Source organism: Tarenaya hassleriana, unplaced genomic scaffold (assembly GCF_000463585.1).
Source record: "Tarenaya hassleriana unplaced genomic scaffold, ASM46358v1 Cleome34, whole genome shotgun sequence".
Classification (NCBI taxonomy): Eukaryota; Viridiplantae; Streptophyta; class Magnoliopsida; order Brassicales; family Cleomaceae; genus Tarenaya; species Tarenaya hassleriana.
In genome coordinates, this window is record NW_010966542.1 from 574562 (window position 1) to 596918 (window position 22357).

The 22357-nt window shown below is 34.8% G+C and overlaps 5 protein-coding genes across 5 annotated transcripts in view; 4 read left to right on the forward strand and 1 right to left on the reverse strand.

Annotated features, from left to right (window-relative positions):
• The window catches only part of LOC104821706 (sugar transporter ERD6-like 18), a 6241-nt gene extending 2695 nt beyond the window's left edge, over window positions 1-3546 (forward strand). Inside the window, exons 3-18 of the mRNA XM_010552664.2 lie at window positions 242-331; window positions 450-509; window positions 627-692; window positions 787-852; window positions 955-1030; window positions 1158-1222; window positions 1331-1423; window positions 1533-1613; window positions 1703-1787; window positions 1943-1986; window positions 2095-2157; window positions 2315-2374; window positions 2516-2569; window positions 2868-2927; window positions 3027-3141; window positions 3246-3546. Coding sequence (XP_010550966.1) covers window positions 242-331; window positions 450-509; window positions 627-692; window positions 787-852; window positions 955-1030; window positions 1158-1222; window positions 1331-1423; window positions 1533-1613; window positions 1703-1787; window positions 1943-1986; window positions 2095-2157; window positions 2315-2374; window positions 2516-2569; window positions 2868-2927; window positions 3027-3141; window positions 3246-3382 — 1215 coding nt within the window. The 3' untranslated portion in view covers window positions 3383-3546. The remainder of the gene's footprint in view (window positions 1-241; window positions 332-449; window positions 510-626; window positions 693-786; window positions 853-954; window positions 1031-1157; window positions 1223-1330; window positions 1424-1532; window positions 1614-1702; window positions 1788-1942; window positions 1987-2094; window positions 2158-2314; window positions 2375-2515; window positions 2570-2867; window positions 2928-3026; window positions 3142-3245) is intronic.
• A 4785-nt stretch (window positions 3547-8331) lies between these two features.
• Window positions 8332-12315, forward strand: LOC104821876 (sugar transporter ERD6-like 3). The gene is made up of 18 exons (XM_010552890.1): window positions 8332-8487; window positions 8660-8722; window positions 8845-8934; window positions 9152-9211; window positions 9335-9400; window positions 9761-9826; window positions 9927-10002; window positions 10095-10159; window positions 10263-10355; window positions 10441-10521; window positions 10629-10713; window positions 10833-10876; window positions 10966-11046; window positions 11163-11222; window positions 11356-11409; window positions 11495-11554; window positions 11689-11803; window positions 12062-12315. Exons 1-18 carry the CDS (start codon window positions 8332-8334, stop codon window positions 12184-12186), a joined length of 1440 nt encoding a protein of 479 aa, XP_010551192.1. The 3' UTR covers window positions 12187-12315.
• A 395-nt stretch (window positions 12316-12710) lies between these two features.
• On the forward strand, window positions 12711-14192 carry LOC104821705 (phosphoglycerate mutase-like protein AT74). The gene is made up of 2 exons (XM_010552663.2): window positions 12711-13351; window positions 13684-14192. Exons 1-2 carry the CDS (start codon window positions 12904-12906, stop codon window positions 14169-14171), a joined length of 936 nt encoding a protein of 311 aa, XP_010550965.1. The 5' UTR covers window positions 12711-12903; the 3' UTR covers window positions 14172-14192.
• Window positions 14193-14325: 133 nt separating this feature from the next.
• Window positions 14326-17994, reverse strand: LOC104821704 (glutathione synthetase, chloroplastic). The gene is made up of 12 exons (XM_010552662.1): window positions 17647-17994; window positions 16851-17020; window positions 16680-16755; window positions 16422-16552; window positions 16217-16339; window positions 16015-16095; window positions 15832-15912; window positions 15670-15739; window positions 15452-15573; window positions 15203-15342; window positions 14908-15100; window positions 14326-14642 (listed from the first exon to the last, which is right to left on the reverse strand). The coding sequence occupies exons 1-12, from the start codon at window positions 17977-17979 to the stop codon at window positions 14519-14521; spliced, it is 1644 nt and encodes a 547-aa protein (XP_010550964.1). The 5' UTR covers window positions 17980-17994; the 3' UTR covers window positions 14326-14518.
• Window positions 17995-20848: 2854 nt separating this feature from the next.
• On the forward strand, window positions 20849-22327 carry LOC104821708 (E3 ubiquitin-protein ligase ATL31-like). Its single transcript, XM_010552665.2, is given in 2 exon segments — window positions 20849-21317; window positions 21319-22327. Coding segments are annotated over 2 exon segments (1068 nt in total). The 5' UTR covers window positions 20849-21063; the 3' UTR covers window positions 22133-22327.
• Window positions 22328-22357: the final 30 nt, after the last annotated feature.

The window sequence follows — 22357 nt, forward strand, 5'->3', positions numbered from 1 at the left end:
CCACGTCACGTGCCACGTCGGATCGGTCAACTCGTTTTTTTGACCAAATAATGATGTGGACGAATATGGAACCGTTTAACAAGTTCAGGATTTAACGTGTTCAATTTTGCAAGTTTGAGAATTAATAGACACTTGTACAAGTTTAGGAATTAATATTACTCCAAAATATAAGTTCAGGAATTTTTAGGGTTTTTTCCCTAATAATAATAATAACTCAATGTTTTTTTTGTTGTTATGTTAGTTTTCGGCGTTTGGTGCGTTCTCAACGCTGGGAGCAGCGGTCGGGGCGCTGTTCAGTGGCAAAATGGCCATCATCCTCGGCAGAAGAGGCGTAATTACTTATTTACCCTCAAGCTTTATTTATTTATTTTATTATTTATGTCTTTTCAAATATTTATGTATTGGTTTCTACGTAATTATTAAATCTTACTTTTTTTTTATGAATAAAGACAATGTGGGTGTCGGATTTATTCTGTATCATGGGTTGGCTCTCCATAGCTTTCGCGAAGGTATTGTCTCAAACGCCTTCAATCATCTTTCTAATCATGATTTTATCTGTGATTAAATTTATTATTTATACAAAAAAATAATTAGTAAATAATTTAATTTATATCTTGGTAAAAAAGGATGTCCTATGGCTGGATTTCGGGAGAATATCATCGGGCATTGGAGTCGGCTTGATTAGCTACGTGGTAATTACAAATTTAATCACAGTTACCGCTACTTTAATTATTATTATTATTATTATTAAAGTAATTAATTTAAATAATAAAAATATTATTTCAGGTTCCTGTGTATATAGCGGAAATTACCCCCAAGCATATGCGTGGTGCGTTTGTGTTTTCCAACCAGGTATAATTTCAAGATAAAAGAAATAGCATTTTATTTTGTTTTGTTTTATTTTATTATGTTATTTTTATAATTAAAATTAACCTTTACTTTCTCGATTGACAGCTCCTTCAAAATTGCGGAATTGCCATGATTTATTTCTTTGGGAATTTCATTAACTGGAGAACGCTGGCCATTATAGGTAATGTTTATTTTCGTTAATTTCACATAAGAAATGTCGTTTTGTATTTATTTTTTTCAAAATATCAGAATCCTCACATTGTGTTACGGATTAATTGATTTAATTATTTTTTTTAATCATGGTTTAGGGGCTATACCATGCTTAGTTCAAGCCGTCGGGCTGTTTTATATACCGGAGTCTCCAAGATGGCTGGTTTGTATTTAATATATATATATATATATATATACACACACATAAATAAACATTTATTTTAAGAATAATATGATGTTTAAATTTTAAAAGGTTTAAATATTTTTCCAGGCAAAAATAGGCACCGATAAAGAAGTCGAAAGTTGTCTACATCGGCTCAGAGGAAGAGATGTTGATGTTTCACGCGAAGCCACGGAAATCCGAGTAATTTTTAAAATTTATTTATAATAATAATAATAATAATAATAATAATAATAATAATAATAATAATATATTTGCACAGCTGATTATTTCGATTTTTATTTTTTTACAGGCTATAACAGAAATATTGGAACAAGACTCGAAATCGGATTTTTCTGATTTATTCCAGAAGAAATATAGACGCACTCTCATGGTATACACAGTTTTTAGAATTATTTTTAAAAAAATGCAGCTTTGGTTATGTAATTATATTTATTTATGAGATTATCACTTAATTTTCAGGTGGGAATCGGGTTGATGCTGATACAACAATTCTCAGGAAGTGCCGGAGTGATTTTTTATGCAAGCACAATCTTCAGAAAAGCTGGTAATAAAAATAATAACTATTTTGTATTATTATTATTATTATTATTATTATTATTATCAAAATCATATTAATCACAATTAATGGACTAACAACGAGTAACCGAAGAATTAATGACGCATTAACTATAAATCTTTTTTTTTGTTTTATTGAAACAGGATTTTCAGTGACAATTGGGTCAACGATATTAGGTCTTTTCATGGTATTTGCTTGGTCCATAATATACTTATTACATCCCATGAAATTAATTGATTAATTTAATCTCCTTAATATTCTCTAATTATAATTTTTTGTTCTTGGCCTTTCGCAGATACCAAAAGCCATGATCGGCCTCATCCTTGTGGATAGCTGGGGAAGACGACCTCTCCTTTTGGTCAGAACCTTTTTACTTTTTTCAAATTAAAATGAATTTGATAAATGCATAAAATAAACATTTTTTATCTAAAATAAAATCAGAGATTATATATATATATATTTAGAAACTTTACAAGAATAATAATTATTTTTTTGTGGGTTATATTATATGGTAGGCTTCTGGTGCTGGGATGTGCATAAGTTCCATGCTCTTGGGGGCTTCCTTCGCCTTACAGGTTATTACATTTTCCATGCTTGGATTTTATTTAAATTTTCACGAGATATTTTTTTTTTTAAATTTGTGTGGTTCGTATTTTTTTTATATCTAATATATAGATTTGCTCATTTATGATTTTTTTTATCATCAAAATGAACAGAAATTTCAGCTTTTGCCGGAACTTACTCCTTTATTCACGTTTCTCTGTGTCCTGGTAAGTATTCAACTTTATTTTTATATTTTTTATATTTAAATAGTTTTAGAAAAAACCAAAAAATCATAAAGTTTTGGTACTGGAAAACCAATGAACTGTTAAAATATAGGGTTAATATATAAATTTTATGTTTAAATAGTAGTTATATTGCAAATAAAAAAAATGGCAAAGAGAAATTTTGAGAAAATAAATATTGTTAATAGATTAAAAGATGAAAAAATTTAAATGTTCATAAATGTAAATGATATTTCATAACTTATGAATTTTGGAATGGTTTTTCCATTTTCCTATTATATAGGTATATATCGCTACATTTGCAGTAGGCGTGGGAGGGCTCCCATGGATCATTATGTCCGAGGTAATTTTCTAAACAAAATTAAAAACTAATTTAATAAATAATTTTTTATATAATTATAATATATAATACTAATTTTGGATTTTAATTTGGGGCTTGCAGATATTTCCAATAAATATAAAAGTAACGGCAGGGAGTATAGTAACCTTAACCTCATGGATAAGCAGTTGGCTCGTTACTTACACTTTCAACTTCATGTTCGAATGGAGCACTCAAGGTCCTTCCTCCTCTTCTTCTTGTCCTTTTTTTTATACAAAAATATTATTATAATTATAAATTCCATATAATTAAATTTATATATGATTGTGGTAAAATAAACAGGAACATTTTATATATTTTCGGTAATATGCGGAGCATCGTTTGTATTCATATGGAGGCTCGTGCCGGAAACCAAAGGACTCACGCTCGAAGAGATTCAAGCCTCTCTCACCACTGCTCCCTCCTCCTCCTTGGAGTAATTATTTATTATTTTACTCTTCCTTTTTTGTATTTTTTTTTTACTCTATTTGTGTGTATGCAAATAATAACCTTTTTTGTAATTATTATTTGCAAATTTTTTATCTTATGATAAATGATATCATCTTTATGTAAAAATTTTCCTTTGATAAAACGAATAATAAGAGATATTCACATGGTATTGATATATCTTTTTTTATTGCGTCATCATCATCATCATCGAGACCTTGCCGTTGTGAGACGAGACCTTACAGTTGTGGTACTATTCATAAAAAGAAGCATAATAACGAGGGATATTATCCAAAATACTTTCTTTTTGCTAAAACTACTCATGGACATACTTTTCTCAACTTGTGATTTTTTTAATAGAATAATTGTATAATCATATGATGGTCACATTGGTCACAATGTTAAATTTTTGATGATTTTACCAAATCACCATGGTCACACCTTACATATCACGCTAAATATTTTGTAAAATCATTAAAAATTTAACATTGTGATCAATATGACCATACAATTATTCGGATCAAAAGGTCACAAATTGAAAAGGGTATGGAAAAAAATAGTTTTAGAAAAAATGAGGGTATTTTGGATATTTTGCTTAATAATGGCTATATGAATGAGGACCCTACGTGCGTCATCATGATAACCCACCAAATGTCTCGTCGATCTTAATAATTTTCCTTTTAAAAATTATTATTTCTTGATAAAATTGACCCACATGCAAAAAGGAAAACTATTATTCCCTTGAAGACCAAGAAAAGTAATATTGAAAAAAAAAACTATTATTGACGTCTTTTTAATTTTATTATTAAACTTTATTCATTTGTATCGTAACTATATAATAGAATATTACGTCCGTCTCCGCAAAAAAATAAATCGTGAATAATATAACATCATACCCATTGAAAAGAAACTGTCATTATATCAAAAATATCCTTAATTTGTTATTTCTACTTCAAGAACTACCCTTGTGACCATATGACCAATGTGACCGAAATATAGTATGGTCACATTTTGATTTTATCGATTATAACGTTAAATTTATGGTGATCACATTAATTCATTATGTTCATACCTTGTATATCTTACTAATCATTTGATTAAAATATCATAAATTTAATGTTATGAACAATGAGATCAATATGTGACCACACTATATTTCGGTCACATTGGTCACATGGTCACAAGGGTAGTTCTTGAAGTAGAAATAGCAAAGTAAGAGTATTTTTGATAATGCCCCGAAACTTGTCTTTGAATGGAACTATTTTCCACTTCCAATTAGTATATTAATTTATATTTATAATTTCGCTAATTTTATTAAAATTTCAACATCTTAAATCAAAATATTGGACAACTTTCGTTTTTTCCCCTGCAATTATTGCAACATATATATATAATATTTTTACATATACATTTGGCCTCTTTTTATACATTTGGCAACTGTAAAATATTTTTATTTTTATTTTTAATATATATAATATTTTTTTCCCCTGCTGTATTGAACAAACGTGTTTACAGAACTTTATAGAAGAGATGAAAAACAAAATAATCAGTTGCAGATACCATGGAATAAACAAATATACATTTGCTCTTTTGGTTGTCTACCAAAATCTTCCGTATCCACGATAATCCAAAAAAGCGCACGAGGAAAATAATATTTTTTATTTTATAATATTTGTCTAACGTGTTTTGAATCTTGGTGGTATGAAGCACTTAATTTATAGTCTAATAAATATGAATTAAATTAAACGAACACAAAATATATCATATCAAATCAACCGTGACAGATACATTGATTCGAAACACATGGATCAACTGCCGACAAAAAAACTTGGTAAAATAATAGAAGGCACGTTTCCAACACGATTGGATTTCGACAAAATGATTGAAATAATATCCTCGTTGCCTTTTGAATACCCGTTCATTCACTGCAATTTTAAAAAAAAACTATTGTATATTTCGTGTAATGTAGATGTAGCCATGTTGTTATTAAAACATTACGTATTACCCATATGTCTGTGGTCGAGTGGTATCTGGACTGGAAGTGAGGGTGTTCCTCCTCCAGATCAGGGTTCGAATCCACGCATGCGGGGAGGGAGAGGCATAGTCAAAGGCTGTGTGTTCAAAGGCTGCTACCGAACCCAGGGAGATGTAGATTGGACCAAATGCCTAAGTGAACTTCTTGGTTTGACAAAAAAAAAAACATTACGTATTGGATTTCCTTCCGATTTTAATTCCATTATTCTTGTAATTTTTTTTTTACTTTTTAAAAAGCATTCATGTTACGCAAACCGAGAAATGGTACACGATAATATTAAAAGTTTTAATTTTTTTTTAATTTGAACATATTATAATTTATGGGGAAAGACCGATTTTCTTAATTTCTTCAACTTTGTACAAACGACCATGTTGGAAGTTCGTGGGCATGGGTGCATAAGAAAAGCCCAAAGGCTTCTTGCCATCATAAATTAAGCCCATAACAAACGGGTATCATCCTGATTTTTTTTTATATATAAATTTTAGAAAGAAAAGTTTACATTTAAAATTTCATTATTTATAAATTTATCTATTTTACAAATCTTAAAATGTTGAAATTTAAATAAAATAATTTATTGTAAATAATTTATATATTAGAGTTGAAATGAATGAATTAAAAATATAAAAGCTGTATGAACATTTTTCTCTCCAAAAAATAGAGATTTTATTTAGATTTTAAAATAATAAAAATAATCTAAATTAATAAAAATTTAGATGGATATATCAAATTGTTTTAATTTTCGGATAAATGTTTCCTTCAATCAAACATGACAAAAAAAAATGTCAAAATAGAGATACAGAAATGGACTGTGGAAATAAATGTCACCAAAACATTGTTTTATAGATATGTATATTCACATATGAGATATTTTTTTTGAAATAAATAAAAAAATGATTAGTTAAAAAATTAGCTTTAATCAATAACAAATGGTATCATATAATTTCTACGGATAGCGTCGCTATGAATCTAATCGAAGTATTTAACAGAGTGTATATATAATTAAAACACAGAGTTAAACACACACTAAACTAAGTATGTCCAAATACATTGTACCGCGTGCTTAATATCAATTACTTGGTAGGTTAGAATGTTTGTTTCTATTGGCGGGCACCATATATTAAATTTATTATATGATTTGAGATGCACTGATTTACATTTTAAAATTATTATGTCATTTTCCACTAGAAACAATGTTTATTCGAACACTACGAATTGTGAAACAATATTATATGATTTAGATTGATAAAGGAGAGGATATATATTTGTGTATTAAATTATATGTCCTAATTATATTTGAAGCTTTCAATTTACACCCAAATTTTCTAGTATTAATATAATATTATAATATTTTAATTCCCATGAGACCGTAATATTAGTTAGCGGCGAGACCCTTTGAATGTAATTCAAAATCTAACGTTTTTATAGTAACAAAAGTTTACGATAATAAATTTTTTATAAAATAACCAACAAAAAACACGTTCATTAATCGTGCGAGGTATATACGCACGAAATTATTCGAATATACCTTTAAACAATTATAGTTACTGTTTTCTAAACATATTTATTTGAACAACTATATCAATTAAATTTCAACAAAAAAAATTATATCAATTAAATTATTTATATTTGAAAAGAACAAGGTGGAGACGTGTGATGATGATGGTGGACTCCTAAAAAAAACTTCTTCAAAAGATCTCAAATTTTAGTACAATTATTTTATGAAAAGTGCGTTATAAATACACACACACATATTCTGGTTTGTATTCGTTGCTAGTGGAATTATTATTATTACAAATTTATAATCGTGCAGAAACTTTCGGGGAAAAAAATATGACCACCTATCATTACAATTTTAATATAATGATTTCTTGTATGTTTAAGTTAAACTTGGCTCCTAATCATTACATGTTTTTTCAATTATATATATATATATATATATATGCTATAGATTTGTTGTATAATGTGTAGTTTGAGGGAAAGGGCGTTAGAGCCTCGAAAGAATCGAGGCTTCCAAAAATTGGCGGGCCGGCCCAACCAAAAGTAAGGCTGGGCCCACTCGCCTCGTTGATTGAGTTCGCATGTCAGTACTTTAGGTATTGGCACGACTCGTCGTCTCTATACGATCATTGGCGAATCGTCCTTCACCCCCTGACAGGACGGGATGACGGGGGTCGAGAGCCCCTATCCTTGTTTTATGGAGGACACTGGGGGAGCAAACTTTGAAAACCTCCGATGTGGGATTTTGTCCCTTTATACGCCTGCCTCGGCAATCTCCCACATTTATAATTGGCTTCTAAAGTGAAAATAAATAGAAAGCAAGTTATATAATAATTGGACATTTTTCTGATATTTCCCAAATTGCTATATATATATATATATATGATATTACGATTATATGCATCAATATAAAAATCCCGTATATAATGGTATGGAAAATAGAAAATTTTAAAAAAAAATGCGAATCAAGTTCGGAGTGTTTTTAACCTTATACAACTAATAAATCGGTATCCAAAACTTTTTTCGTAGCTAATTAATTTTTTTATATACTCGTTTAATTAGAATTACCATAAGGTTAAAGTAGATGATCTAACATAATCTGCAACAAGGACCAAAATTTACAATAATCTATGAGATTAACATCCATTGGACCATCATTAGTAAAATAATTAATTAAGAAGACAACCTCGTAGGTGAAACTTGGAAGAATCATAGACGATTGCTACAGGATAACCCTATGATGAGTCACACTTATAACAATAATTTTTTTTTTAAAAAAGGCTTTATTATATATATATATATATATGTAAAATAATTTTTGGTACTTTTATATTAAATTAACTAAGAAAGTGGTGGTGCGGTTTATAAAAAAAAGGGGGAGGGGTAAACTTCGACGAGAGAGGAGGAGAAATGGGGAAGAAGATGGAAGAAGGGATGGAGGAGAAGCCTCTGTTGGAGAGAGAAGCAAAGGGGAATCAAAACGACGATGGAGAGTGTCGTATTACATCTGCTGTTGTTCTCAGTACTTTGGTCTCCGTCTTTGGTTCCTTCTGCTCCGGTTGTTCTGTAAGACACTTCTTTCTTTCTTCTTCCCCTCCAAATTAATTAATCGAGTTTTTGACATTTAAAAAAATAAATCCTTTCATCACTAGATACTTAAATCAAATTCAAATCTAAAAAAAATGTAATAATAATAATAATTTTATAAAAATAATAATAATGATAATAATCTTATCAGGTGGGTTATTCGTCGGCTTCTCAATCTGGCATCATGAGGGACTTGAAATTCTCCATAGCTGACGTAATCTCATAATGATATATATGGATAATATGTGATTATTGGTCTTACATGATATTGTTAATTAAGAAATATCTTCGTCAATTTATAATGTAATTGAATAATTACACAAAAAAAAAAAACAGTACTCAGTGTTTGGGTCCATCATGACATTCGGTGGAATCATAGGCGCAGTGTTCAGCGGCAAGGTCGCTGATCTTCTCGGCCGCAAAAATGTATGCTTTATGTTTTTCCCCCTTTATTATTCACCATATATATATATATATATATATATATATATATATATATATATATGTATGGTTTAGCAAAAAAAGATATATAGATGATAGTTTGATGAGGTTTAAGATTTATAAAACAACGGTCCATGCATCTCGACCATGCTTTTATTCCAAAACGTGTTTATTATTATTATTGTTATTATTATTATTGCAGGCCATGTGGTTTTCGGAAATATTTTGCATCATGGGTTGGTTAACCATTGCCTTTGCCGAGGTACGATATTTTTAATTTAATTTAATTTAATTTTGCCACGTAAACAAAATTTCTTATGACAAAAGTTTATACCTCTATATATATATATATATATATATATATTACCGATATTTGTTTCTATAGGAATCTTGGTGGCTAGATGCTGGGAGGCTTTCTTTGGGAATCGGAACTGGAATCTTTAGCTATGTGGTATAATGTCTATTCCCCCTGATTTTGGCACTCTTTTTTGTTTTTTCTTTCTTTTCACAATTTTTTATTTTATGCCGTCAAACTTTTAATTCGTAAAAAAATCTAAAATTCTAAACATGATTTTCGAATATTTATTATCTAAATGTGAATTGTATTGTACAGATCAAAATATCATAATTGTTAAAAAAAAATCAGAATTTTGAATTCGATGTTTGATTTAGGTATCAAATGGTTTTCAATTTGTCGGCCGCTTCGCTTACACCTTAACTCAAATTGCAATTTTTTTTATAAAAAATTTCAATAATATAAAATGTGGGATGAAAATAAAATTAATTATTTTTTTGGTTTTTATGTGAATAGATACCTATATACATAGCGGAAATCACACCGAAACACGTACGAGGAGCTTTCGTGTTTGCTAACCAGGTTTATTATAACACAATAACACGAGATTAATCAAATAGTAATTGGTATATTTTAATTATATCCATTTAAAAGATTTTGTTCTTAAATATTTTTTTTGCAGCTACTGCAAAATTGTGGGCTGTCGTTTGCATATATTGTCGGAAATGTAATCGAATGGCGTAAATTGGCAATTCTTTGTAAGCGTTTGATGGTACATTTTTAATTTTAGGACTTAATTGTACGTTTTCAAAATTGGGGGACTAAATTTGGAATAGTCACAATTCTTCAGGTTCGGTTCCTTGTGTTCTCCAAGTCGCCGGTTTATTCTTCATCCCTGAGTCACCTAGGTGGTTGGTACGTCCTATTCACGAACATTTTCATCCTAAACCGTAAAATTTTTCCGGTTGGTTTTCGATTTAGTGGATCGTACAAACCGATTCGCCTGACCGATTCCCAGGCGAAGAGTGACGACGAAAAAGATTTCAAATCCGCATTGCAACGTCTTAGGGGACAAGAAACCGATATTTCCCGTGAGGTGAAAGCCATTCAGGTACACAAAATTCTCCACCCGGTTTGTGTTCTATCGATTTCCCTAAACCAAAATCGGAGCATTGTACCGATTTTCCCTGTTTTAGGAAATGGTTGAAGCATCTGAACAAGGTCCCAAAAGTGGAATTCTAGACTTGTTTCAAAGAAGATACATTCACGCAGTTATAGTAAGTATTTAGTTCGATCATCAATCTTATCCAAAATCATTATTATTTAGATGAATAATTCATATATCGTTATTTTTTTGGTCGAATTTTTCGGTTTATGGGTTTAGGTCGGAATCGGTCTAATGCTTCTGCAACAGCTTTCGGGAAGTACCGGTGTGACATATTACGCGAGTTCTATCCTCGAAAGAGCCAGTTAGTAACCATATCCAACTTATGAATTCGGTTATTTTTCGAATTTTATATTCGAAATTGGTATAAAAATCGGTATAATTATTATATATATTGAAATGTTTATTTAATCTCATGTTTAGGTTTTCCGAGTAGCATCGGAACAATGATACTAGCGATCGTCATGGTATTCTATTTGAGTTTACTCAATTCGGTTTAGAATCTTTTTGGACCGACATGTGATTTCGAATTGGTTTTCGATTTTTGTTTTTGAAGTTACCGAAATCTTTGATGGGTTTGATGTTGGTCGACAAAATGGGACGTCGTCCTCTTCTTATGGTACGTTTAACCAATAAAGTTATATCCTTTTTCTCAAATTTAACCTAATAAATCGGTTTAGCTAACGGAACATCGATTTTCTGATTCGATATCGGCTACTGATTCAATTAACGTGCTGAAATATATTCTTATAGTTTTCGGCTTCCGCAATGTTCTTGTTTTCCCTCCTGTTGAGTTTCTCCTTCACCTTGCAGGTAAATTCAATCGTTCATATGAAAACCGTTTGAAAATCCTTTAACCGGTTTAACCGTTTGATTAACCGGTTCTCATTAATTTTCTATATTAATCAGTTCTTTTATTTTCATTTTATTTATTTTTTCACATCAGAACTTTCACCTATTGGAAGAGTTGACTCCCATATTCACATTCATTGGCGTATTGGTACATCCTAAACCTGATTATACATTTTGGTTTAACCCGGTTTATGCAATGGTTAACAAGTTTTCTTTAAATCATACCAAACCAGGGATCAATCGTTACCTTCGCAATTGGCATGGGAGGCTTACCATGGATCATAATGTCTGAGGTAACAGAAGAATTATTTGATGTTCTTATTTTAATTAACACAAACTCCTAATCTCAATAGTTGATGTGATTAATCGGTGATTAGTGGTTTTAAGACCTAATTAATTTGTATTTAAATCATATCTAAATGCGCAGATATTTCCAATCAATCTGAAAGTTTCAGCTGGCAGTCTCGTGACTTTCACTAACTGGTCGACCGGATGGATCATTGCGTATAGTTTCAATTTTCTACTTGAATGGAATACGGCAGGTACGTATTTTCTTACGTATATATACGTATACGTGTGTATATGTGAACGTGCATATATTCTTGGAAAATTGTATATGTTCGGTAAGTGAAGAAACCGGACAGCAATCTTGCTATCTGAGCTGAGGTTTGGTTAGTGTTTACCAAAACCGGTTCACAAACGGATACAACGAGTCCAAACCGATTTCCGGTTTACTAGGCCGTATAACGAAGGGAAGGGGGTAATATGGTAATTCCGGAAATATTGAATGCTTTTGGCAGGAACGTTCTTGATTTTCGCGTTTGTGACCGCAGTCGCGGTTTTGTTTGTGTGGGCGCTTGTGCCGGAGACCAAAGGCAGGACACTCGAAGAAATTCAAGCTTCTTTTACTAATTTTCTTCAATAGATTATAGATGTATAAATATAAATATTCATAAAATAATATAATATAAAAAAAATAAGATAGTATTTTCTATTGCTTTTGAAGATCGAAAAAAGATTGTATATTTCCATTTTGTATATAACAGTTTCAATTGCATGGTGTCCATATGTATAATTTACACAAACGTGATAAGTGGAACGCCACGTTCGAACATTCTAAAATCATATTCGAATTGAATACATGCATATGTATATAAAAGCTGGGTATAATATAGTGGAATGGAGGCGACGTGGATATCATTATATTGTAAAGTATTTAGTCATTTAAGTTCTACCAAAAATAACCTTGCCACGTGTCAAGGATTCGTGCCGATATGGATGAACGAAGCAAAAAAAAGATCGTATGGAATTGGAATTGGTGTAAAATTAAATAAATATCATGTAATTTCCTTTGTTGAGAGTTTTAAATATTTTTTTTAATTCAATTTAAAGTTATTTAATGAAAAAGTTTTATATTATTACATACGAAATTTATTTGTAACTACTCTTTTGTGGTAAGCGTAAGCAAGAAGGTAACGCGTAAGCAGCAAATTGAAGAAAGCGGGGGTAGATTCGAAAGAAGCACGACGATCGAACTGATTCGACCCGAAAATTTCGAAAGCCCATTTTCCCATTCGATCCGAATTTCTATACCCATTTCTCAGTTTCCTAGAAAATCTGGAAAAAACCGACATTTTCCTCCATGATTCACGACAACAAGCTGCTTCCGAAGCGGATCATCCTTGTACGGCACGGCGAATCCGAGGGGAATCTGGACACGGCGGCGTACACGAGGACGCCGGACAACAAGATCCCGTTGACGGAGTGCGGAAGGGTCCAGGCGCGTGAGGCAGGGGCGCGACTCCACGCGCTGATCTCGTCGAACGCGTCGTCGCCGGAGTGGCGCTTGTTCTTCTACGTGTCGCCGTACGAGCGGACGCGATCGACTCTCCGGGAGATCGGTCGGTCGTTCTCGCGCCGCCGCGTGATCGGGGTCCGCGAGGAGTGTCGGATCAGGGAACAGGATTTCGGGAATTTCCAGGTTCAGGAGCGTATGAGAGCGACGAAAATGGCGAGAGAGAGGTTTGGTCGATTCTTCTACAGGTTCCCGGAGGGCGAGTCGGCCGCCGACGTCTTCGATCGCGTCTCCAGTACGTTCTACGACTCTTCTGCTTCTTGGAATTTTTGTCGTTTTACTACAGAATGTCGATTTGTCTATGATCATTTGGACACTACGGAACAAGAGAAGTTCTCAGTACTTGTCCTTGGGAATGATTTAGATGATTCTCGCTTGGTAAAACTAGCAAAGCCTATGAATTTGTCAATCACAAAGAAGGAAGATTCATTTCTCTTCCATGGAACTAAGATCATGTGAACTGTTTCTTCTTCATCATTTTTTAATGTGTGAAGCCATCGAAAATCAGTGTTGAATGAACAATATGTCAGAACACAAATTTGATCTTCTGGTTGTTTTGTTTGCCAGGTTTTCTCGAGTCTCTATGGAGAGACATCGACATGAACAGGCTGCACATCGACCCGACACACGAGCTGAACCTAGTAATCGTCTCGCACGGCCTAACTTCTCGTGTCTTTCTGATGAAATGGTTCAAGTGGACGGTGGAGCAGTTCGAGGGGCTGAACAATCCCGGGAACAGTGAGATCAGGGTAATGGAGTCGGGATACGGAGGAGAGTACAGTCTAGCTATACATCACTCGGAGGAAGAGTTACAGGCGTGGGGCCTGTCCCCAGAGATGATCGCAGACCAGAAATGGCGGGTTCATGCCCACAAAGGCGAGTGGAATGAGCATTCTCTGTGGAACTTTGGTCAATTTTTCGATCATTTCACAGATTCAGATAAAGAATGCGAGGATGAGGCCGTAGAAGAAGAGGAGGAAGAGGAAGAAGAAGGAGCAAACCTGCAAACGGATTCAGACGAGAACGGAAAAGAATGCAATGGGCAGTGTTGCTGATTCATCGAGGAGAAAAATTATTCAGACATGAGCGCATGTACTACGAGCTTTCTAGTTCTCTTAGTCTTTGTAGCTTTGTGCAAAGTGTTTGTAAAGAAACTGCCTTTCCAGTTCATGGAGGCTATCGCCATGCGTAAAGTTTTGAACTTTGTAATGGCAAGTTCAAGATTACAACCTGTTTATTGTGAAAACCTCTAGTTTGATTTCATGGGCTTTCTCTGAACAATGAAGCTTTTCCTGTTTGCTCCAAGAAACAATCAAATCTTACAAATGTACGATGATACAGAAACAGCCAAAACAAAACAGCAGAAAACATGGAGGAGGAGATTCTCTGTGTCAGCCATCAGTCAGGTCAAGTAAATGCTGTCCAAGACGGCAAAACCAGCTGCTACGCCTCCTTCATTCGAGGAAGACACCTTCGTGCGCATAAGGTAACCGCTCTGCTCGTTTATTATCACTCTGTCCTTGTTCCTGCATATCCCAGTTTCAAGAACAATCACCAACCGAACAAAGATTACAGATTTTAAAAAAGACTTTATTTTTTAAACTGTCTACCCTTTTTTTCAACTCTCAAATAGCTTTCAATGTTGGGTATATAAGCAATTTTTTGGGGTTTTGGCTTTAGCTGAACCCTATGTGCCTTTCTGGTTTTTGGCTGTTTGCCTATAGCATACTGGCTGTTGTTTTGTAGGTATATACATTGAAAGTGTATTGAACATAGAGATTGATATAGAACCTGAGATAAGCTCCATAGACTCCAAGTTCTGAAATGGCTTGATCCTTGCGGTAAATGCCTTCACGCACCAAGAACGTTCTCGAGACCTTTGGGAATATTCTCTGCATCAGAATGTAAGCAGCATTTTCTTCGTTTCCTTCTTTCTGCAGGCTTTGAAGCTTTTCCCTCACATCACCTCCATAGATATTGTTTCCTGAAGTTAAAGAACAACGGAGAATCCAAGAATTAGGAGTTCCATGATAGGGTGAAGATGGAGGAGTGAAGAAAGGGGGATTTATCGAGGGTTTGATTCAACCTCCGCCTTCTCTCTGAGGCTTCATGACGAACGTTTCGGGATTTTCGATTGCTTTCTTGACGATTTCTGGATCGTCTAGACTCCATAGCCCGGCAAAGCATTTCTTCAGTTTAGCAATGTCTTCTTCATTGTCGAGGAACCTGTTTCTCACGTGCAAAAAGAAACCGAAAAAGTCTTATCCTTTGAGAAACGCAAACTGGCCAGTCATTACGAATATCTCAAAAAACAGTTCAATAGAGTCTTATTCACCTCTCAAGAACACCCGGTTTTGCGAGTTCTTGCTGGATCTTCTTTGTGCCGGTTAAATGATAAGCTATAGACGGGCATTTCACAGCCGATGACTGCTCTATAAGTGTCCTAGCACTCCACTCCTTCAAATTGTGGAAAAAACAAAATAGAATCTGAATATTTCCAGTGAAAAAATCATGTACGGAAGTAGAATAACCGAAAAGAATATGCTTTCTTACTGCTTCGGATGGGTAATCAGTGGGTGAATAACCAGATCTGAAATAAACGACTGAAACTGCTTTGCCACCACTGCAAGATCAAACGTTTCCACTTCGCTGTGAAGAATGATGAACACAGAAATATCCCCGTAAATCTATTCCAAAGAAAAGTGGTTTACTTACACAACGAGGGTCCCATCAGGTTGAATCTGTCCTTCCTCTTCTACTTCTGCTAGAGTCTTCCTGATAGATACAATGTTGTGCGTGTTTTGAAGCTAAGGAAGCAACGAGTTCTTAGATGAAAGCAAATAACTTTTAAAGCAAAGAAAAATGGCAAAGAAACCGGAGGAAATCAGGAAAGGATATCTTTCTCTCAATACGCTGCACAACCAATGTTGATCATACATGTTGCGTTCTTGTGGCTGCACCACAACCATGACTACAGCCCTGAAGCGAAAAGATTTTCAAGTTTCAGACAGATTTCACTTTTGCAACTGGAGTTTTCAATCTTGATTCTTGCATTATCTCCTATCAAAGATCGGTTTTTTTTCTTTCAGCTAAACCTAACCTTGGATTGTTGTACACAGTCCAAGCTTTAGCCAATGCATCAGCAAATCCACTTACGGCGGCATTTCTGGGTACCCTTTCTGAGTCAAGCCCCAGGTCATCCCTGTAATACCGAAGCAAGGTACTGCGAGGAAAAGACATTGTGCTTTTTCGGATAAGATTCTACCATCTAAAGCTTGACCAGATAATTCAGAAGAGAGCTCAACCTGTGTAGCTCGCTGACAAGACAACCAAGGCCCGGAAACGAGGATGAAATAGTATTCATCTCTATCTGAAGTAGTGATTTTGTTTCTTCATCGAGCATATAATCGGACCGGTGCAACCCTAAACGTATTTCCTGGGTATGAAACAAAGGAAAAACATGAGATATTTCTTTGATCACAGACATGGACAGATGCAACTACCAAGGGAATGGCTGCAACAACTACTACTCTATCAAAGACTGAAGAGGAGCGACCACATACCTCTTTCTTGTTGAGTTCTAGCATTTTGGAGTGAATGTCAAGAAGTCTAGATGTGAAGGCATCGACTTTCTTTGTTCTGCAGCATAAAAGAAATATAGGGTAAGGTTCATAATCAAACCGATATCGTTAAAAACTTGCAAAAGAGACGAAAAGATGTGAGAGAGATCAGACCTGGACAAACTATCCTGTATAAACTGTCCATCCAAGCTAACTCTGTCAACCAACTCATTGAAAATGGGAGCTACATCACATGCTTGCTTCCAGTGACTTTCAGGGAATGGTGTTGGTAACAAGGCAAACGGGGCATGCACCAACCCGATCCCGGGTACTTTTCCTGATTTCTGCAATCAGAAATCAACCCGATACCAATGTCACAATTCTACTAAAACCACATTACTCTCCTATTGACCATTTCTTCTTAAGTAGCTCTGTAACCTCGGCCATGTATCAACCGGTGAAACAGTCCACTGATGTAAGCAAAACATGATCAAACTTAAGCCATATATCAATGATGAACACAAACTAGAAACAAATCATAGAGGAAAACAGAACCATAACAATCATCAGTTAAACAGAACTGATATCCAGAATTCAAAATAGAATCAACAGTCAAAGTGATCATGAGCTGAAAATGAATCAGACCAACTGTTAACGTAAGCTCCATAATTCAGAAACTAACGATCACAATCACTGTCCAATTCGTATGGGAAAATACGATACGATCATAAGCTGAACACAATTCAGAACGATGACAGAATCACATTGATGATGATAATGAGCCGAATACGAGAGAAACCCTTTAGAAATTTCTCCGACATCAACAGGAAACAAGTGAAGATCATAAGGCTTCTCTACCAATTGCAAGAACGAGACAACATACAATCCCAGCAATTATAGTTTCCTTCCATTTTCTCGGCAAACAAACAAAGTGACAAAAAAAAAAGACAAGACTTTTCTGCACACCGACCTCAGAACCTCTGTCACCAACGACAAGCCCATGAAGGGAGGACCAAACAAGAGCATCATACACCATCTTCTGAACAAGTTCATCGTCAAACCTATCGACTTCGAACACGGGCTTCTGTAATTCCATCTCCAGGGCTCTCCCAGACCTCAAAGGCGTCAGATTTCTCAAATGGGTCGAGAGATTTCTAGGGTTGTGAAAACGGGCTGCTGAAAAACCAGGGAAATAGAACGGTGTAGATTTTGGTGGGAAAGAGGAGGGATGAGAGGAAATAGAGAGAGCGGATGCAATGGGAGAGGAGGAGGAGGAAGAGAGAGAAGAGCAGCCACCTCCCATTTGCAGAAATCACATCACAAGATATCCCAATGGCGCTTTGTGTCAAAAAAAGATTGGGAATGTAAAAAAAAACATTTTTTTCTAAATATAATTCGCTGTCGAATCAAATTTAAGATATTTTGCAATCTCTAACTGAATCCGTTAATCGTATTACCTGATTTAATTTGTCAATTATATTTCGACCACCGATATAGTTATTGTGTGAACACTCATTAGCTGAAATTATAGTTTTACAAATTTATTATCTTTGTTCTTTATCCAATTTAGAACTCATGAGTCATATGGCTTTCAACACAAACCATTCAAACTACAAAATTGAAACAATTTTTTTTTTATAATCCGGAAGTTCATCAGATCTTTGACCCGACTACATCTCTCTTAGAAGAGTGGAAAAACCCAGGTGAATATCAATCTCCACGCTTGAATTTAAATCCAAGATGAAAATATGCTTTTGCATGGTCTTTTAGAATCGAAACAAAATTTCTCCTAACATATTCATTTTATTATTGATATTATTTTGTCTACCATCTATTTAGAATCTTTTTTTTTTTTGTTCCACATGTTCCATGAAAGGGTTTAGGTAGGTGAGCATTGCTAGTAGTTGGATGAGGGAGGAAAAGTAAAGAAAAAGAAACAAACTTTTTTTTTAATTAAATAGCCTCCAAAAAGGAATGGACAGGTTTTGCTCTTGTTATTTCTAGCATCTTCGTGTGGGGGCATAACTAACAATTAGATAGAATGGGTAAAAACTGAGAGAAAATAAAAGAGAAGAGACCTTTTTGTAATAAAAGAAATATATAGTCAACTCCGGCTTCCTGTTACAATCGATCAATTAATCCCAAAACCGTCTCATAAAAGCATGAAGTCATTTTTCTTGCATGAGGGAAAAAAACAAGACTAAGGTTTTTGTCTGAATCAAATCCCACAAAATGAAAAGTGAAAGTAATACGGTTTTCACTTTTGATGAAAGTAAGGGATGAATGGATGGAGTTTTTTTGGAGGTTTTAGCATCTAAAAAACTAAAAATAAATTTGACAATTAACATTTTGTAAATTTATTTTAAGGTTTGAGATCTAAAAACCAAAAGGAGTTTTTGGTTTTGTAATATTAGTAAATCCATAAAAAAAAAAAACTGTCTTGATCTATCGTATGTGATTTTGGCAAATTCATTATTCTTTATTTTATTTGATCACCATAATTTTTTATTTTTGTTGGTAAAAAAGAACAAATTAATATGCCAATTATGGTAATCAATGAAATGCGATTTAATCGCGGATTCGTCATTTAAAAAAAATGCATATCGCCTTGTAAACAATTTTTTGGAAACTAAAGATATGCAGTTTCGTCCCAAGACTACTGAAGCCTTCTCTACAAGGAACTTTGTTCTCCACGAAACGGAAGAGCATTCTATTCCCAGACCAGAAACGGCACGAGGTTTACGCGCGGAAACGAAAGGCTGTGGGAAAGCGTGACGTTTTCCTTTCCGAATGAGAACTGCGCGATGTTTTTCTCCCCGGAAGTCATGCTGATGTGGTCCATTCAACGGTTGATAGGAGACCAAGAAGACGAAGACAGGATAAATCAAAGTCAGCCTCTCTCGTTTGACCAAATGTGACGAGAGAGAATAAATTGTTATATTTAAAAGGAAATGTTAAATTACTATAATAATGCGATAGTGATATAAACAATGGACGTTGAAAGTAAACTCTCTCAATCTAGAAGCTCTGTGATTAGTATTCAGAAGCCAAATAAGCAAATAAAATTCCACGTCATCTTTTTTTTTCTATAATATATAAACTCCCAAATTTAAATTTCATCTGTCCACGCTCCACATCCCTTAAAATGTTAAATTCTGTAGATGCACTACTTTTCGTTTCATCTGTCACATTTCAATTTTATTCATGTGACCGCATTTTTTCCAATTCGCACAATATAAAATATACGTATTTGTGTGTATAGATTTATATCTTAATATATATATATATAAATACAAACACATGGGTCCACGGCGGCGGCGGCTACACGCTCCATTGAGTAGACCAAATAACGGTCCGAAATTGATAAAACTAAAAATGAAATGTTTGTTTTATCCGAAGCGATACTATTATTATTTTAAACTCAATATCGGATACAGAATTTTATTCATTTATAGAAATGTAATAATTAATTGTTCTCCAATAGAAATATTACTTATTCTTTTGCAGTCATTGGAGAATCCGATTCTTGTCGAGGTTTACCGACTTTGCATTTTTTCCTTGCATGGCAAGCATAATTCCTCGTATATATATATATATATACGTTATAGCTGATTATGAGTTAATAATTAAATAAAACCAAGGTTTAGAAGTCCAATGATTGCTAGTATAAGTATTATATAATCATTTTGATGTTTGAGCAACAGTGTAATTAAACATTTCAATATTTTTGTATGAAACAATAATATATGTTTACAATATTTAAAATGTGAAAATTTATTCCATCAAGATATATTGAACTTTGAATTCTTTTTCCATAAATAGATAAATTATTTCACAGAATTCGATAGTAAATTATTTTTTCAACATTTTATTTAAAGCATCCAACCACTTGGATTTGAGATGTACGTAATATGCAATTATAATTATTATACGTGAGAGCAATTAATTAGCTAGAAAATAATTTCCAAACGCATTGCTGCAGAAAAAACATCGGCGATCCAAATATGGATGCAGAATCTTGTGATTTTTTTTTTTTTTCAAATTATTGTAACATTTACAAGAAACTAAAGTAAAAAAGACTTTCAACCGCGCAAAAAAAAAAAAAAAAAAAAAAAAAGAATAAAAGACCTTCACTTGCCCGACGCGTTCGAAGTTTCTCAAGTCCACGTGGCACTCATTGTATGACCGATGGGATGACGTCATCACTCCATCTCTGGGTCCCACAATCCCATTCTTCTTCGACCCTTCCAATCTGTCTCCCTTCCTCCCCCACGAGAACCTCCCATATAAACATCACCTTCTTCTCCTCTCCCTCAGAGAAACTTCTTTCTTTGTATATTTATTTCCGAAAAATAAAAGCTTTCATATTCTCTGGGTTTTTGGAGATATGTGGACCTCCGGCGTAAAGGGTTCGATCGCCGGTGGCGTTTTCCCGGTGATCCTCCTCCTCCTGCTATCCACGGCGAAGCCGGCGGCGGGTCAATCCGACCAGAGAAACGATCCGTACGAGTACGGTAAGGTCAGCCCGGTATTGGCGGTGGTCGTCGTCGTCCTAATCGCCGTACTTTTCTTTGTCGGCTGCTCCTCTATCTACATCCGCCACTGCACCCGCTCCCTCGACGCCAGCAACCCCCCCTCCGCCAGCGGTGCGTGGGCTCGACGTGTCGGTCATCGAGACTTTCCCCACGTTCGTGTACTCGGAGGTGAAGACGCTCAAGGTCGGGAAAGGCGCGTTGGAGTGCGCTGTCTGCTTGAACGAGTTCGAAGACGACGAAACGCTGCGTCTGTTGCCGAAATGCGATCACGTGTTCCACCCTCACTGCATCGATGCCTGGCTCGAGGGTCACGTGACCTGCCCGGTTTGCCGCACCAATCTAGCTGAACCGGAGATCAAACCGGAAGAACTAGAGACTGTCGGGGTGGACATCGAGGCTCAACGCGAGGAAGTGACCGTACCGGTGTCGACAGTTGTAGTGCCCGAACCGGATCGTCCATGTGTGAACTTACCGAGATCGCATACCACGGGGCATTCGCTGGTACAACCGGGGGATAATACCGAGCGGTTTACCCTCCGGTTACCAGAGGATGTGAGGAATCGGATAATGGCGAATTGGAAGATGAACCGGTCGAATAGCCTCGTGGTTCTTCCGAGGGGAGGGAGCTCGAGGAGAGGTAAGCAGGTTGACCGGTTAAAGGTTCGGTCTGACCGGTGGTTGTTTCGCAAAACGCCGTCGTTTCTATGGAGGAACTCCCGTGAAGAAGGATCGATTAAATTGGGTGGAACCGGTGATTCAGTACGGCCGGACCGGTGGGCTATCCTTAGAAACCCATCGTTCTTGTGGAGAAATTCGTCGGTTCAATCGCCGAGAGGAACCAATAAGAACGGCGAAGGCAGTTCGGTTCAACCGGTCGGTACGGCTGGTTCGACTAGCGGTTCGCTTCGGCTACCGGTTTAGCTGCACTCTCTCTTTTTTTTAAAAAAAAAAAAACTACCAGATCACTTTTTTTGGTGGGATGTCTATAAAAGCAATAAATTTTGCCATTTTTTTCATTTATTTTAAAATTTTATTGTAACATAAAAGAAAAGTCTATCCCAAAGAGGAGGATGTTGTTTAATACGAAAAATGATTAAATATAAATTCAAATTCAAATTCAAATTCTGTATGCTTTCTTCGTTTACT

Excerpts from the sequence above, each read along its gene's own strand:
- LOC104821876 (XM_010552890.1), top strand. The coding sequence starts at position 8,332 with ATGGGGAAGAAGATGGAAGAAGGGATGGAGGAGAAGCCTCTGTTGGAG. Across the intron at positions 10,522-10,628 it reads GATACATTCACGCAGTTATA|GTCGGAATCGGTCTAATGCT; the intron begins GTAAGTATTTAG and ends TTATGGGTTTAG. Across the intron at positions 10,877-10,965 it reads TGATACTAGCGATCGTCATG|TTACCGAAATCTTTGATGGG; the intron begins GTATTCTATTTG and ends TTGTTTTTGAAG.
- LOC104821704 (XM_010552662.1), bottom strand. The coding sequence starts at position 17,979 with ATGGGAGGTGGCTGCTCTTCTCTCTCTTCCTCCTCCTCCTCTCCCATT. Across the intron at positions 15,343-15,451 it reads AAACCGGGTGTTCTTGAGAG|GTTCCTCGACAATGAAGAAG; the intron begins GTGAATAAGACT and ends CGTGAGAAACAG. Across the intron at positions 15,101-15,202 it reads GCCTCAGAGAGAAGGCGGAG|GAAACAATATCTATGGAGGT; the intron begins GTTGAATCAAAC and ends CTTTAACTTCAG.
- LOC104821705 (XM_010552663.2), top strand. The coding sequence starts at position 12,904 with ATGATTCACGACAACAAGCTGCTTCCGAAGCGGATCATCCTTGTACGG. Across the intron at positions 13,352-13,683 it reads CGTCTTCGATCGCGTCTCCA|GTTTTCTCGAGTCTCTATGG; the intron begins GTACGTTCTACG and ends TTTGTTTGCCAG.